This window comes from Oryzias latipes, chromosome 4, assembly GCF_002234675.1.
Source record: "Oryzias latipes chromosome 4, ASM223467v1".
NCBI classification, from domain to species: Eukaryota; Metazoa; Chordata; class Actinopteri; order Beloniformes; family Adrianichthyidae; genus Oryzias; species Oryzias latipes.
In genome coordinates this window covers 24,558,887-24,570,040 of record NC_019862.2, presented here as the reverse complement: position 1 = coordinate 24,570,040, position 11,154 = coordinate 24,558,887, and the positions used below count along the sequence as shown (strand labels likewise).

At 43.4% G+C, this 11,154-nt stretch overlaps 1 protein-coding gene across 3 annotated transcripts; it reads right to left on the bottom strand.

The window, feature by feature from the left end:
• Window positions 1–601: 601 nt before the first annotated feature.
• stil (STIL, centriolar assembly protein) lies at window positions 602–10,259 on the bottom strand. Of its 3 annotated transcripts, XM_020702587.2 has the most exons (17): window positions 10,052–10,258; window positions 9,845–9,936; window positions 9,258–9,365; window positions 8,622–8,737; window positions 8,344–8,531; window positions 7,732–7,976; window positions 7,571–7,654; window positions 7,134–7,220; window positions 6,908–7,055; window positions 5,965–6,068; window positions 5,779–5,887; window positions 4,629–5,567; window positions 4,162–4,246; window positions 3,878–4,088; window positions 3,335–3,425; window positions 2,889–3,157; window positions 602–1,326 (listed from the first exon to the last, which is right to left on the bottom strand). In XM_020702587.2, the coding sequence occupies exons 2-17, from the start codon at window positions 9,922–9,924 to the stop codon at window positions 774–776; spliced, it is 3,417 nt and encodes a 1,138-aa protein (XP_020558246.1). In that variant the 5' UTR covers window positions 9,925–9,936; window positions 10,052–10,258; the 3' UTR covers window positions 602–773. The 3 variants fall into 3 exon arrangements, with proteins under 3 accessions (XP_020558246.1, XP_011472631.1, XP_004068308.1); XM_011474329.3 differs by having other exon boundaries at window positions 5,965–6,065; window positions 9,845–10,259; XM_004068260.4 differs by having other exon boundaries at window positions 9,845–10,258.
• Window positions 10,260–11,154: the final 895 nt, after the last annotated feature.

The following is an 11,154-nucleotide window of genomic DNA, read 5'->3' as shown; positions in this document are numbered from 1 at the left end:
TTATTAATCCAAAAAGTGCATTTAGTACAATGAAAAAAATATTTGTAAAGATAATCCAACATCCCTTGCATTCCTGTTATTTGGGTTTTAGGACGTTTAGGAAATGTTGCAATTCTGTAAATGGCCACTGGAGACTAGTTTAGAAGAAAAGAAATATTCTATTGAGTCCCATTCCCATGTTAAGTACTTCACCAAAAAAAAAAAACATGGGCAAAGTTACAGACCGGTTAAAAAAATGCTTTTGATTTTCTTGCTTTATTTTCTATTCAAGAATTCTGCAGCTATTACGTAAATGTCAAGCTCAAAAAGCCCTTTACTATTTAATTAATGAAAAAAAAGACTTAATGTTAGCAAATTTAGAAATCTGCATAACAATGATCCTAAATTTGTTGGATAATCTAATAAAATACACATTAAACGGCTAAAACCAGTTGCATTATAACAAACATATGATTTACTGTAGACAAAATACTTTTGGAATTTCATAAATGTGATTAAATTCATTTATGAAATTTTATGAACAAAATAAAATGTAAAAAAAAAGAAGACGCGAAAAACATGAACACAACATTTTGATCAATAACCATTTAGAATTACTTTTCCTTAAAATCAAAAGTTTATTTCATGTGCTTCACACGCGTATTTACAGATATAAAAAACATTTCACAGAAAAAGGAGAAATACAAAAACATTTCATAAAGTGAGAATACAGGTCCACTGGAGGAACTAGAGGGTCCATTCACAGCACAGCCACAGGATGAGACAGCTGAGGGTCAGAAGAGTTTGGGGAGCTGTCTGAGGCGGCTCAGGTCCAGGATGTTGCCCACTGAGCCCTCTGGTTGTTGGTTCTCCGCCCGGATCAAAGCGGTTCTTCTTCCCGAGAAGTTCTCCTTGTCGTCCGCGTTTTGTTTGCTAACGGTTAAAAGTTGCATTTTTGGCCGCAGGTCCCGGATGACCTGGCTCTGTGGGAGGAGCTTAGCCGTCAGCGGCCGGCGAGCTGAAACCTTCTGAACCCTGTTGTCCTCCTCTTCCTCCTCGCTGCCCTCCTCCTCTATGAGCCCATACCTCCTCATGTACTTTCTGGTGGCCAGAGACATGTTGCTAGGAGACAGCAGAGAGTCGTTGGAGGAGAGTGTGGGTATATGCTGGGGGGTGTGGCCTCCCAGAGACAGCCTGCTGAGTTGGGAGTCGCTCAGGTAACGCAGTGCGATGGCGTTGGCCTCCAGACTTAGATCCACACTTCCGCCAGGGCAGAGGGCGCTGGCTGTTGGCTCGGACACCCTCAGCCTGGAGACGACCGCCGCCGGGTTGATGCTCGCCAGCACGCTGGGAACAACCAGGAACCACATCAAGCACATCAGGGATCGAACTGCAACATCTGTGCTTCACATCGGTTCATTTAGTGTTTCTACTATAAAGTGGCAAAACTTTAACATGCAGTTTAGGATTCTAGAAGATTTGAGGAAAAAATAACTGCTACAACGACACATGTAAAAACATACTAAACTTAAACATCTTTTTGTTAATAATATTATCATTTCAGCAGTCTCCCACATTCACTTTTCGCAGTTTCATGGGTCTTTTTCAGTTGTTCTGCGTCCTTGTGGACCTCCTGTGCAGAGGCACCCTTATCACATGAACAGCACTAACGGCCTCGGGGGGCTGAATAAATGAAGAATCCAAACGACGTGCTTGTTTCTCGCCTGCCTTATGTGACGTTTGTTTGCTATGAACTGTCGCCCGTAAAAAAACAAAATGTGCACCAACATTTTCGGTCTGCAGGCTCACTGAGTGGTCTACAACCTTGATATGTCCTTCAAGACCACCTGCTTGCCCCGTACAGATTTGCCCTTTTCTCACCTGCAGACAGCCACTATCCACCCGTAGGGGCAGTTGTGACTACGGCTAAGACGTTCTTGTTCTGGGTTGGACTGAAGCCTCGGAGCTTTGAATCATGTTTAGGACAAAGGTGCTTCATCACTAGTTTTTGATGTGGTTTCTATAAAATGTTCTTAATTGTTAGAAACGGTTTGTCTCGTGATTTCTTCTTTGTCTTAAAACCAGCCTCTTTTGTTCATGCACAGCTATGTTATGCTATTTACAGGACTTACTCAAGCTAAAGCATGTCAGAAAAATCTCTTTATTAATGTAATTTACTTAAAGACCCATTCTGATGGTGTTTTGTGATGATGGAGGACACACATAAAAAGAAAATTAAACTTAAAGTTGCATTTCTGAGTATTTATTTACTCAAATCGTTGTGAATCAGGAGCAGACAAAAAAATTCCATTGGAAAAAGTGTGACGTACAAGTGACTCTAGCAGCCCCCGAGCCCCCTGCTCTGCTCTATTCTGATGCATCCACATGTAGACAACTAGATCCATGTGTGTCTTTGTTCTGCTTAAGTAGTTAGCACCTGGCTCAAAAATTTCCACCATTTTTGTTGCACTGCTAATGTTAGCCTGGGGTAGTGAGGGGCTGTAAGCTAGCAGGAGAACAGGTCAACAGATGGATGAAAGAGAGGGGGATGGGGTTACTAAGTGTCAATGGTCCAGCCCACAACTCAGAAGTGAATTTTCTGATGAACTCCAGTCACTCTACACTCTTAAAATTGATTTAGACTAAAAATGGCAAATTCATAATTAAAAGACCACTAGAAATGCTGTTACGATAGATCAAAAGATGATCAGAGTAGGAAAGATTGAAAATGAACTGAGACTAAAGTTCCTTGTTGGCAACTTGTTATTCCTCTTGCAATCCCCGTTGAGAGAAAAAAAAGAATAAATATAAAGCCAATTCGTTTTTTTTAAGCCTAACCAACCCTTTGTATTTAACTTCCTAGTAAACTTTTTAAAAGGTGTTTTTGAGTCTTCAGTTGAATTCAGTACCTGGCGCTCTGAACGGCTTTGAGCCTGTTTTTGTCAGACTCTATCAAGTCTGCCTCGTCCACCTCCACTCCAAGCTGCTGCAGCTGCCGAACGGTGGCTGTGACCACCGGGTCTCTTTCCCGAAGCTGCAGCTTTTTCTTCTGGGATGAGGATGAGGAGGCCGATGAGGAAGAGTGGGAGTGGTCAGAGGAGGGCTGACTCTTCCTCCTGGAATCTTCCTCCACTTCCTGTTTGTCGTCTGATTCCTGGAGCCGACTGTGGAGCTGAGTCTGAGAACAAACGGGGATCAGGGATTTCCTCCACAAAAACACAATCATGATGCACAAATAAGAACAGTTATACTGCAAAACATGGAAAATCCTTAAAAAAATATTTGTCAGTCAGAAACAAACTCAGACTTGATCCGCCTGGTTCTGAGCATTAAAGTGTCTGAAAAGATGCAGTACCATGAGGTTCTTGTAGAAGCTCTGCTGCTCGTCTCTGGGTGCATACATGCTGACACTTTCTCCCAGAACTGGACTCTGTAAACCACTGAGGCTGAACAGAGAAGAAAATCATTCATTTTCAAAGACTACAACATTTTCAAAACTTTATGACTCATTTCCTTCAAAACATTTCTGCTTTGCTTGAAGATAAGTTTTCTCCTGTGATGTTTGTAAGATCATCCGTTTTGGAGATCATCATTTGGTTGAATACTTTACTGTCTGTTCAAACACAATAAAACAAATTTTTCAGGTTTTTTAAAGCTTGTATTTCCATTAAAACACAAAAACTTCCTTCAAAAATCCAGAATAAATGATGGATGGATCACTGCTGAAGTTTAAATTTTAAATAGAATTTCTTTGCAGAGAGCCTTTCGTGATGACAGGGGATAAAAAAAACCTTACATAAGCCCAAAAGCCTTACATCAAAGGCCTAATTGTAATTCCTCTATTTAGTTGTGTTTGCTGAACTACAGCGATCAAATGAAGGCAAAGCAGTTCACTCACCTGTGCTGAACTAGAGGGGAGGACGGTGCTTCCTGACTTGTGATGTCACCATTCTCAGCTCCTCCCACAGCTCTCCTCTCACAGGGGTCATGTGATGAGGTTGGGGAGCTGGATGATGATGATGATGGGGTGGGCAGTTTGGGTGGGGAGGAGGGGTTATCCCGATGAGAGGGAGGCTGTTCAGGACCGCTCCCCCAGAACAGACTGGCACCTGAAGACAGCAGTGTGATGAGAACCACCCAGCCCCTTCGGTCAGGTGATGCAGTTGGCCAGGAAACACTCACCTGTCTCCACGGCGACGCTGGTCGTGCTTCTGGACGTCTGAGTGTTGACCTGCAGTTTCTTTTGAGCTTCCAGCAGCATCTGGACCTGCACCCCAACGACAAATGGTAGGAATTGAGACCCAAGCTGAAATCTGCATGTTTCAATCACAGGAAAGAGCTGCTGCTGCAGTGCATGATGGTCCATTTTCACACTTTTGCTGATCTGCTTCTCTAACCTTACTTTATGAAACGGAAACATCTAAAAGAAAGCTTTAAAAGATTCCTGTTTTTACAGCTTCTGCAGATCTTCGGTTCAAACTGACTTCAGGGGTCCTAAAAGAAAAAAGTTTTACAAACCTGATCAGTTCTGCCCCCTGCTGGCTTAGACTGACATTTTTACCGAGCAGCCTGTCAGGTTATTTCATAAATGTTCTTCTCTTTATTCTTTGCTCATGTTGCTGTTTGATGTAACAAGCTGAGACTCAAACCTGAGCCTGTAGGAGGCGCAGCTGGCGGTCCTGGTGGAGGAGCAGCTGGTAGGCGTCTGATGGAGCGACGCCCGACATCAAATCACAGCATCGATTCACACAGGCGGGGCGTGGGAGCCAAGAGGGAGACAGGGAGTCTGCTCCTAGTGCTGGGTTAGAGAGAGGAGGATGGGGGCAGCAGTGGCAGGGAGGAGCAGGAGGGAGGCAGGAGAGAGGAGCAGCAGGACAAGGGGAGGGAGGAGAAGTGTGGGAGGGTGGGGCAACAGAATTGGAGCAGCTGGAAGAGGGTAGAGGAGGCGCAGGAATAGAATGGGATGGAAAGACATGTTGGCTGGTGAAGGCAGGAGGAGGAGGAGAACAGGGGGACGGGTGAAGAGCTTTCTGGTTGGAGGAAAGGAGGGAAGGACCTGGAAGAGGTTGATGAAGAGGAGGAGGAGAGTGATGATGGGAGGATGTCTGAGGCACTGCAGAGTAGTGGTTAGGAGGAGGATGAGTTTGCTGATGGGATTGAGGACGAGGACAGTTCGACTCCATGGGTGGAGGAGTGAGCTGATAGGCCGGAGGGCGTTGAAATACAGGGCGGGAACAAACTGGTTTTTGATGGGGGGTGGAAGGAGATGGAGCAGAAGAAACTTTAGGAGAAGTTTGAAGATGGGAAGGAGTTGGAGCTGCAGGAGGAAGGGTTGGGGAGGGGTGGATGGAGGTGCAGCTGTAGGCGTGGGTGGAACAACAAGTGCACGGCTGGTGAATGTTTGAGTTCGGAGTGCTGTGGAGGTGTGGAGCAGAAGTAGAGGCCAAGGAGGAGGTGGCAGGAGCAGTGGTCTTGCTCTCAAGTGGAAACGGTCTGGGGGCGGGGTCAGGCTCCTTGTTCTGGTTGAAGGAGAAGCTGCCGTCGACAAGCAGAGAGAGTTCTGGGACAGACGGCTGCACCCTGCGAGTCTGAGACGACAAACACCAAGGATGAGGAGGTGAAGAGGAGAAAACGCTTTTACTCATAGACTCAGCAGAAGACAAAAGAAATCACTAAGTTCAGTTGGACTTTGTTGAACTTAATTACAATATCACAGATTTCAAGGTAAAAGCAGCAAAACTGGAGATTTGGTGGGGAATAGAAAGTACAGAGAGAATTCCAGACAAGCTGACCCCTGACCTGTGGAGCAGGTAGGTGGGGGTTCGGAGACGGCCGGGGCGACAGGTCCTCATCTTCCACTCCAGAGTCCTGATCACTTACAGAGAGCCCGGCTGCTGGTGGGGGCGAGCTGGGGACACAGAATGGTGAGCTGGACCATCGCTTTAAGACGGTGCTGATCTGCCACATAACGGTGAAAGTTCAGACCTGCTGAAGGAACGCTGAGCTGCTCTGAAGACCTCTGCCTGTCTGCTGTGAACCTCTGAACCCAGCTCACAGCGCAGAACCCGACCATCCGCTGGAACCACCTGCTAAAGTAAAAAAAAAATGATTACAGTCCCATCAGCTACGTGTGTGAAATTTGTTCTCTGCTTTTGACTTATTCCCTGAAGGAGCTGTGAGCTGCAGACACCGCCACACTAGGGAACCATTTGGTGGTCTAACCCCCCAATCCAGGGAGTCAACATTAAGAGTCGGCCTGGATTTAAACTCACAACCTTTCAGTCCCATGGCAGCCCACTGAGCAGCTGTACACAATTCCATCCGTTCGTTGAGGATTGTATACATTGATTTCTGCACATCTCTCTATTTGAGCCAAGCTTGTGCTAAAATCTTACCACACACTTTATGAACCACATTTATGTCAATGTGATGTTCCAAACATCTCCACTATGGCGTCACATGTTCAGTCAGCAACATTCCAGAAAGTTTCTATTCAGTTTAGTAAACTTTCCTATTTTTGCCTTTTTTCAATTGTCCTATCATAGACTTCTGATTTTAATTTGGAATGAAATACAATGATTTAAAGACCCGCTCCAACAGTCAGGGTGGTAGATCTCAAGGACCAAGAATCAGCAGCCCTGCTTTAGGCAGAACAGCAGTTTCACAATTTACTTTTTTAAAAAGTAATTTTGCATTGTTCTAATCCTTTAAACCTTTAAACTTTTTTAAACTTTTCACATAAAATTAAAAATTTGCTTTGAAAATTTGTTTTTAAACAATTCAGCTACTTTTCGACTGACTCCCTTTGCCTTCCAAAGAAAGGTGGTGGAAGACAAAATTGTTCAAAGTTCACGCGTTTCTCACATTTTTGTAGCAGAATTAAACAGAACACAGCAGTAACCTCATCTGACCCGCCGTGTGTCGTTACCTGGTACAGTGTCACAGACTGAGTGCTGGTTAGAATCTGACATTCCAGCTGCGGTCCAGTTCTGGAGCCTCGACACTGGAAGAACTGTGGAGCTCTGTGGGTGGAGCCAAACACAACGAGCAGGAAGCAGCCGCTCTCCGACAGCACCCTGGAACACAGCAGACGGTTGGTGGGGACACACACTTTGACGTCTTTCAAACGCAGCGGTTTCTGCAGCCGCCCTCACCGGTCCTGGAGACTGGCGCCAAACATAAACCTCAGGCTGCACACCCACACCTGAGGGTTGTAGACGTGGGTGATCCCACTCATCCACCTGACACAGGATGAGAAAGCCAAGCAAATGATCACAAAGTTAATAACATGAAGTAAAAGCATTGTTTTAGGGTGATAGCTTTATTAAGTTTAATTTGACACATGCAATGTTTTCAATTATGGCAACATATTGGTTTGAAACATTAAATCAAACAGTCATTTGTTACCAGTGCCTTCAATTATCGATTTTATTGTAAAAACCTTTAAATCATTTGAAAAACTGTTTAGATGTTTGAGCTGCACTTGTTTCTTCTGTATTTTAGATGCTTCCACCTCTGCACACTCAATAACTTCCTGTTAAATGAACAATCAACACTGCGAATCAGAAAAACAGAGAACATGGCAGCTTACAGTCCAACAAGCGGCAGGCTGGAGGCTTTGGGATCGGACTCAAGTAGAAGGACCAGCTTCCGGGTTTGGTCCATGGTCAGAAATCTGTTTGGAACGCGGGCCGTCAGAGGAAAACCGTGACAGGTCCAACAGATGCAGCGTGATCTCTGAAGAGGACTCACCCTCTCTGGTGGCTAGAATGCTGCGCGGGCCGGCCAGCGCCGGTCAGACTCCTCAGTAGAGCCGTGGGGATGATGGGAAGGGGTCGGACTGGCTGGATGTCGACGCTCATGGCTGGACAGACGGCCAGCCAACTGAGACTAAAGACAGCGGCATCGGACTGATGCGAGCAGATGATTCGAGCTCGGATCTTTAGCAACTGAGACAGATCCAGAGTCTGCCTGCAGCTTACTGCATGCTGCAGCACCTGAAACAGCGCCACCCAGAGGAGTTGTACCAGACAGATGCCAATCCAAATGCAATCACTCAGTTTTCTAATTCCATCCTGTCTCTCATTTCTTTGCTTATGTTCTTCATTTTCTTTGTGTTCGTTTGTCTGCAGCACTTTAAGATTTAAAAAAAGCAGAAAACTTTCTAATAGCCTGATTAGAAAGTTGTTTCAAATGAATATTTCAAAAAGATGGAGAATATTTTTGAATTTTAAATAAATATAATTTATTTTTAGATTACTTTGGAATATGTTTTGAAGCACAAGATGAAATAAAAAGAGAATATATGAGATCAAAATTTTAAAAAAGCACACGGGGGTGAAGGAGGGACAACTATCTGCTTACTTTGAAGCACTGATGAAACTCCGTCTCTGAATGGATGACAGCTTCAGGCATCGGCTCCGGTCGATCGGAGAACAAGCAGGGAACCGCAACATCACCGGGAAGAACGGTTGATGGAACCGGGCCTGAGCCTCCACCCTGATCCCGGCCAGGATCGAAGCGGTCCAAAGTGACTGTGATGCCCTCTTCATCTAGAGCGAAGACAACAGACCGCTGGATTTAAACACCACTAAACACAGAACCCGTCTGTCTTCAGAACAAACATGAAGGCGAGGTCCGACCTGCATCAACTGACACTGATCCCAAGAGGAAAAAGTGAAGGCTGGGTTTGTTGCTGTGGCGGGCATGCCGCTGAGCCAAACGCAGAGTTTTTTCCTGCAGCACCAGATGAAGCTTCCTGCAGAGAAACACAGTCTCCTGTCAGGGACCCTCGACGCTGGATGAGGGTAAAATATCGCTGACATCAAACTTCTAAACTGCTTCTGAATGCATTCAGGAACATTTTGAGGGTCCTACTTTCAGATACCGGCGCTTCAGACAATTTAAAAAAAAAAAGAGCTTTGTTTAAAACCAATCTGTTGACATTTTTAAAGTGTATTAAAAAGTGGACGAATAGATCTCAGACAGTGTAGCGTTTGGATATATAAACACATGTAAAACAGGAGTCATACTTCCCACTCCGATCATATTTTGATCTATTTTCAGTCTTTTAACTATGATTACTGTGGGGTAAACAAGTACCAATTATGAAAGTTAGATAGGTATACCTCAACAATGAAAGACAAAATGAGAAGATCCAGAAAATCACATCGTCTGATTTTTAAATAATTTTTTTGTGTGCAAATTAAGGTGGAAAAAAGTATTTGTTCACCTATAAACAAGCAAGACTTCTGGCTCTCAGTCAGGTGTGTGCTTACCTGTGGGAGCACAGCTGGAGGTTGAGTTTTTCTCCGGCAGGTGTACCGTCCCACAGAGCTGATCTGGATTTAGGGAAACTCAGCTGGGAGAGTGAACTCACAGAGGATCTGAGTAACAAGAGAAGATCAGGAGTTTGTGATTGGAGCTGCTTAATAAAAAACAAGATATATCAGTTCATAACTTCAGTGTTCAAGAACTTGAATACACTTCTTGTCTTGGTATGACCATTCTACAGGAAGAGTTTGGGTTCTATAAACTGCTTTTTAAATTATCTAGTAACATTTAATGTTCTATGAACACCTTAGGTCTATCATTTAGTATCAATGATCTCAACAGTTCCTATGTCCCTTATAGCAAAAAGTAGAACACTTATTGAAGTTGTTTTAAGTGGTATACTTGAGTATAAGTACTGCAAGTCTACTATTGACTATGTGTACTATAAAAAGTATACTAACTGGATTGATTTTAAATGTACAATATATAAATAGAATAAGGTAAACTGTAAGTATACTGCTTTACTTGTAGTACTTGAATATAGTATGAGTTTGCTAAAGGTTAGCATGTTTTTTGCTAGCGCTTCACTCACCTAACTCGCATATTTTCCGGCGTAACAATCTTATCGAAGACACTGCTGGGCAGAGCCTGGAGCTTCACTGGACAACTCATTCCTGCCGGAGCCTTCAGAAAGGAGCGGTGAGAACAGAGCGAAGACGCTGACGTTAGCTCCCAACGTTCGCCATCGCCTCAGTCAAACATCTGTGTGTGTGTGTCCCGCCGGGTTTGCTTCACTCACGAGACGAGCTTCTACACGTCACTATGGTTACCGGGATATAAAGTCACGGCCTCTTAAACTGTTTTTCTTAACTCATTGACAGGCTCAACTTGCTACATTTAACCAGAAAACCAGTTGACAAAAAAACAAACAAAAGTTGGGCAGTGTTTGGTTTGGCGCTGTTTACGGGCTTCAATGGCGGGGCAGCTCAGTTAGCCAATGAGAAGATTGCTTTTCTGTCCGCCAGACCAATGGGAGACGAGTTTACTCCTTTGTTTCTTCTGTTTTCGCTGGTAAACTATCGCCCCAAGTGGTGTGGAGTGGAACTCACAAGAGTGACGTGGAAATAACAATTTTGAAATTTACTACTACTACTACTAGTACTAGTAGTACTACTACTACTAATAATAATAATAATAAAACCAACGTTAACAATAATAATAGTAATAATAATTTGTCGAACATGAGGAGAAGATAAAAACCGACAATATAATTAATGCAATAAGAAAACAACGCCATTGTCATACCCAGAGGCATACAGGACTAAATCTAATATTAGCCAAATCATCGCCAATAAAATTAATTCAACCTATAAATGTTTTTAGAGTACAAAACAAGAAAATTACATCCACTCAAACAACAGACAGTACACCATTTTTTGTGAACCAGAGTGCATTAGACTTTAATTCAGAAGTGTATACACTTGTTTTTTTCCCCCACAGAGAATACTTCAAACCCAAAACAAAAAAGAGGAAAGGAAAACATCTTCCCTATACAGCACAACAAGGCAGCAAGAGTATGACTTATAAAAACCCTTTAATGAGGATAAATGAAAATAACCTGACAAAGTCAAATATAGATTATGAAAGGAACATCTTGTTAGATGGTAACATTTTTAAAATTCTTCATGATTTTTTTCTGTCAGATAAGTAAACAGCAGATATAATCTACAAGGTTATTCCTAATACATCTGAATGCCAATCAATTTCTTAAAATCTTTAGTGGGAGTTAGCAACTTTATCTGACAACACTGTTTAACTGTACAGGCCTCATACTAAAAAACCAACCCTTTGGGAATAAAAAAATGTGTGAGAATTGTCCAAAAAAAATCTACATTTAGTTTG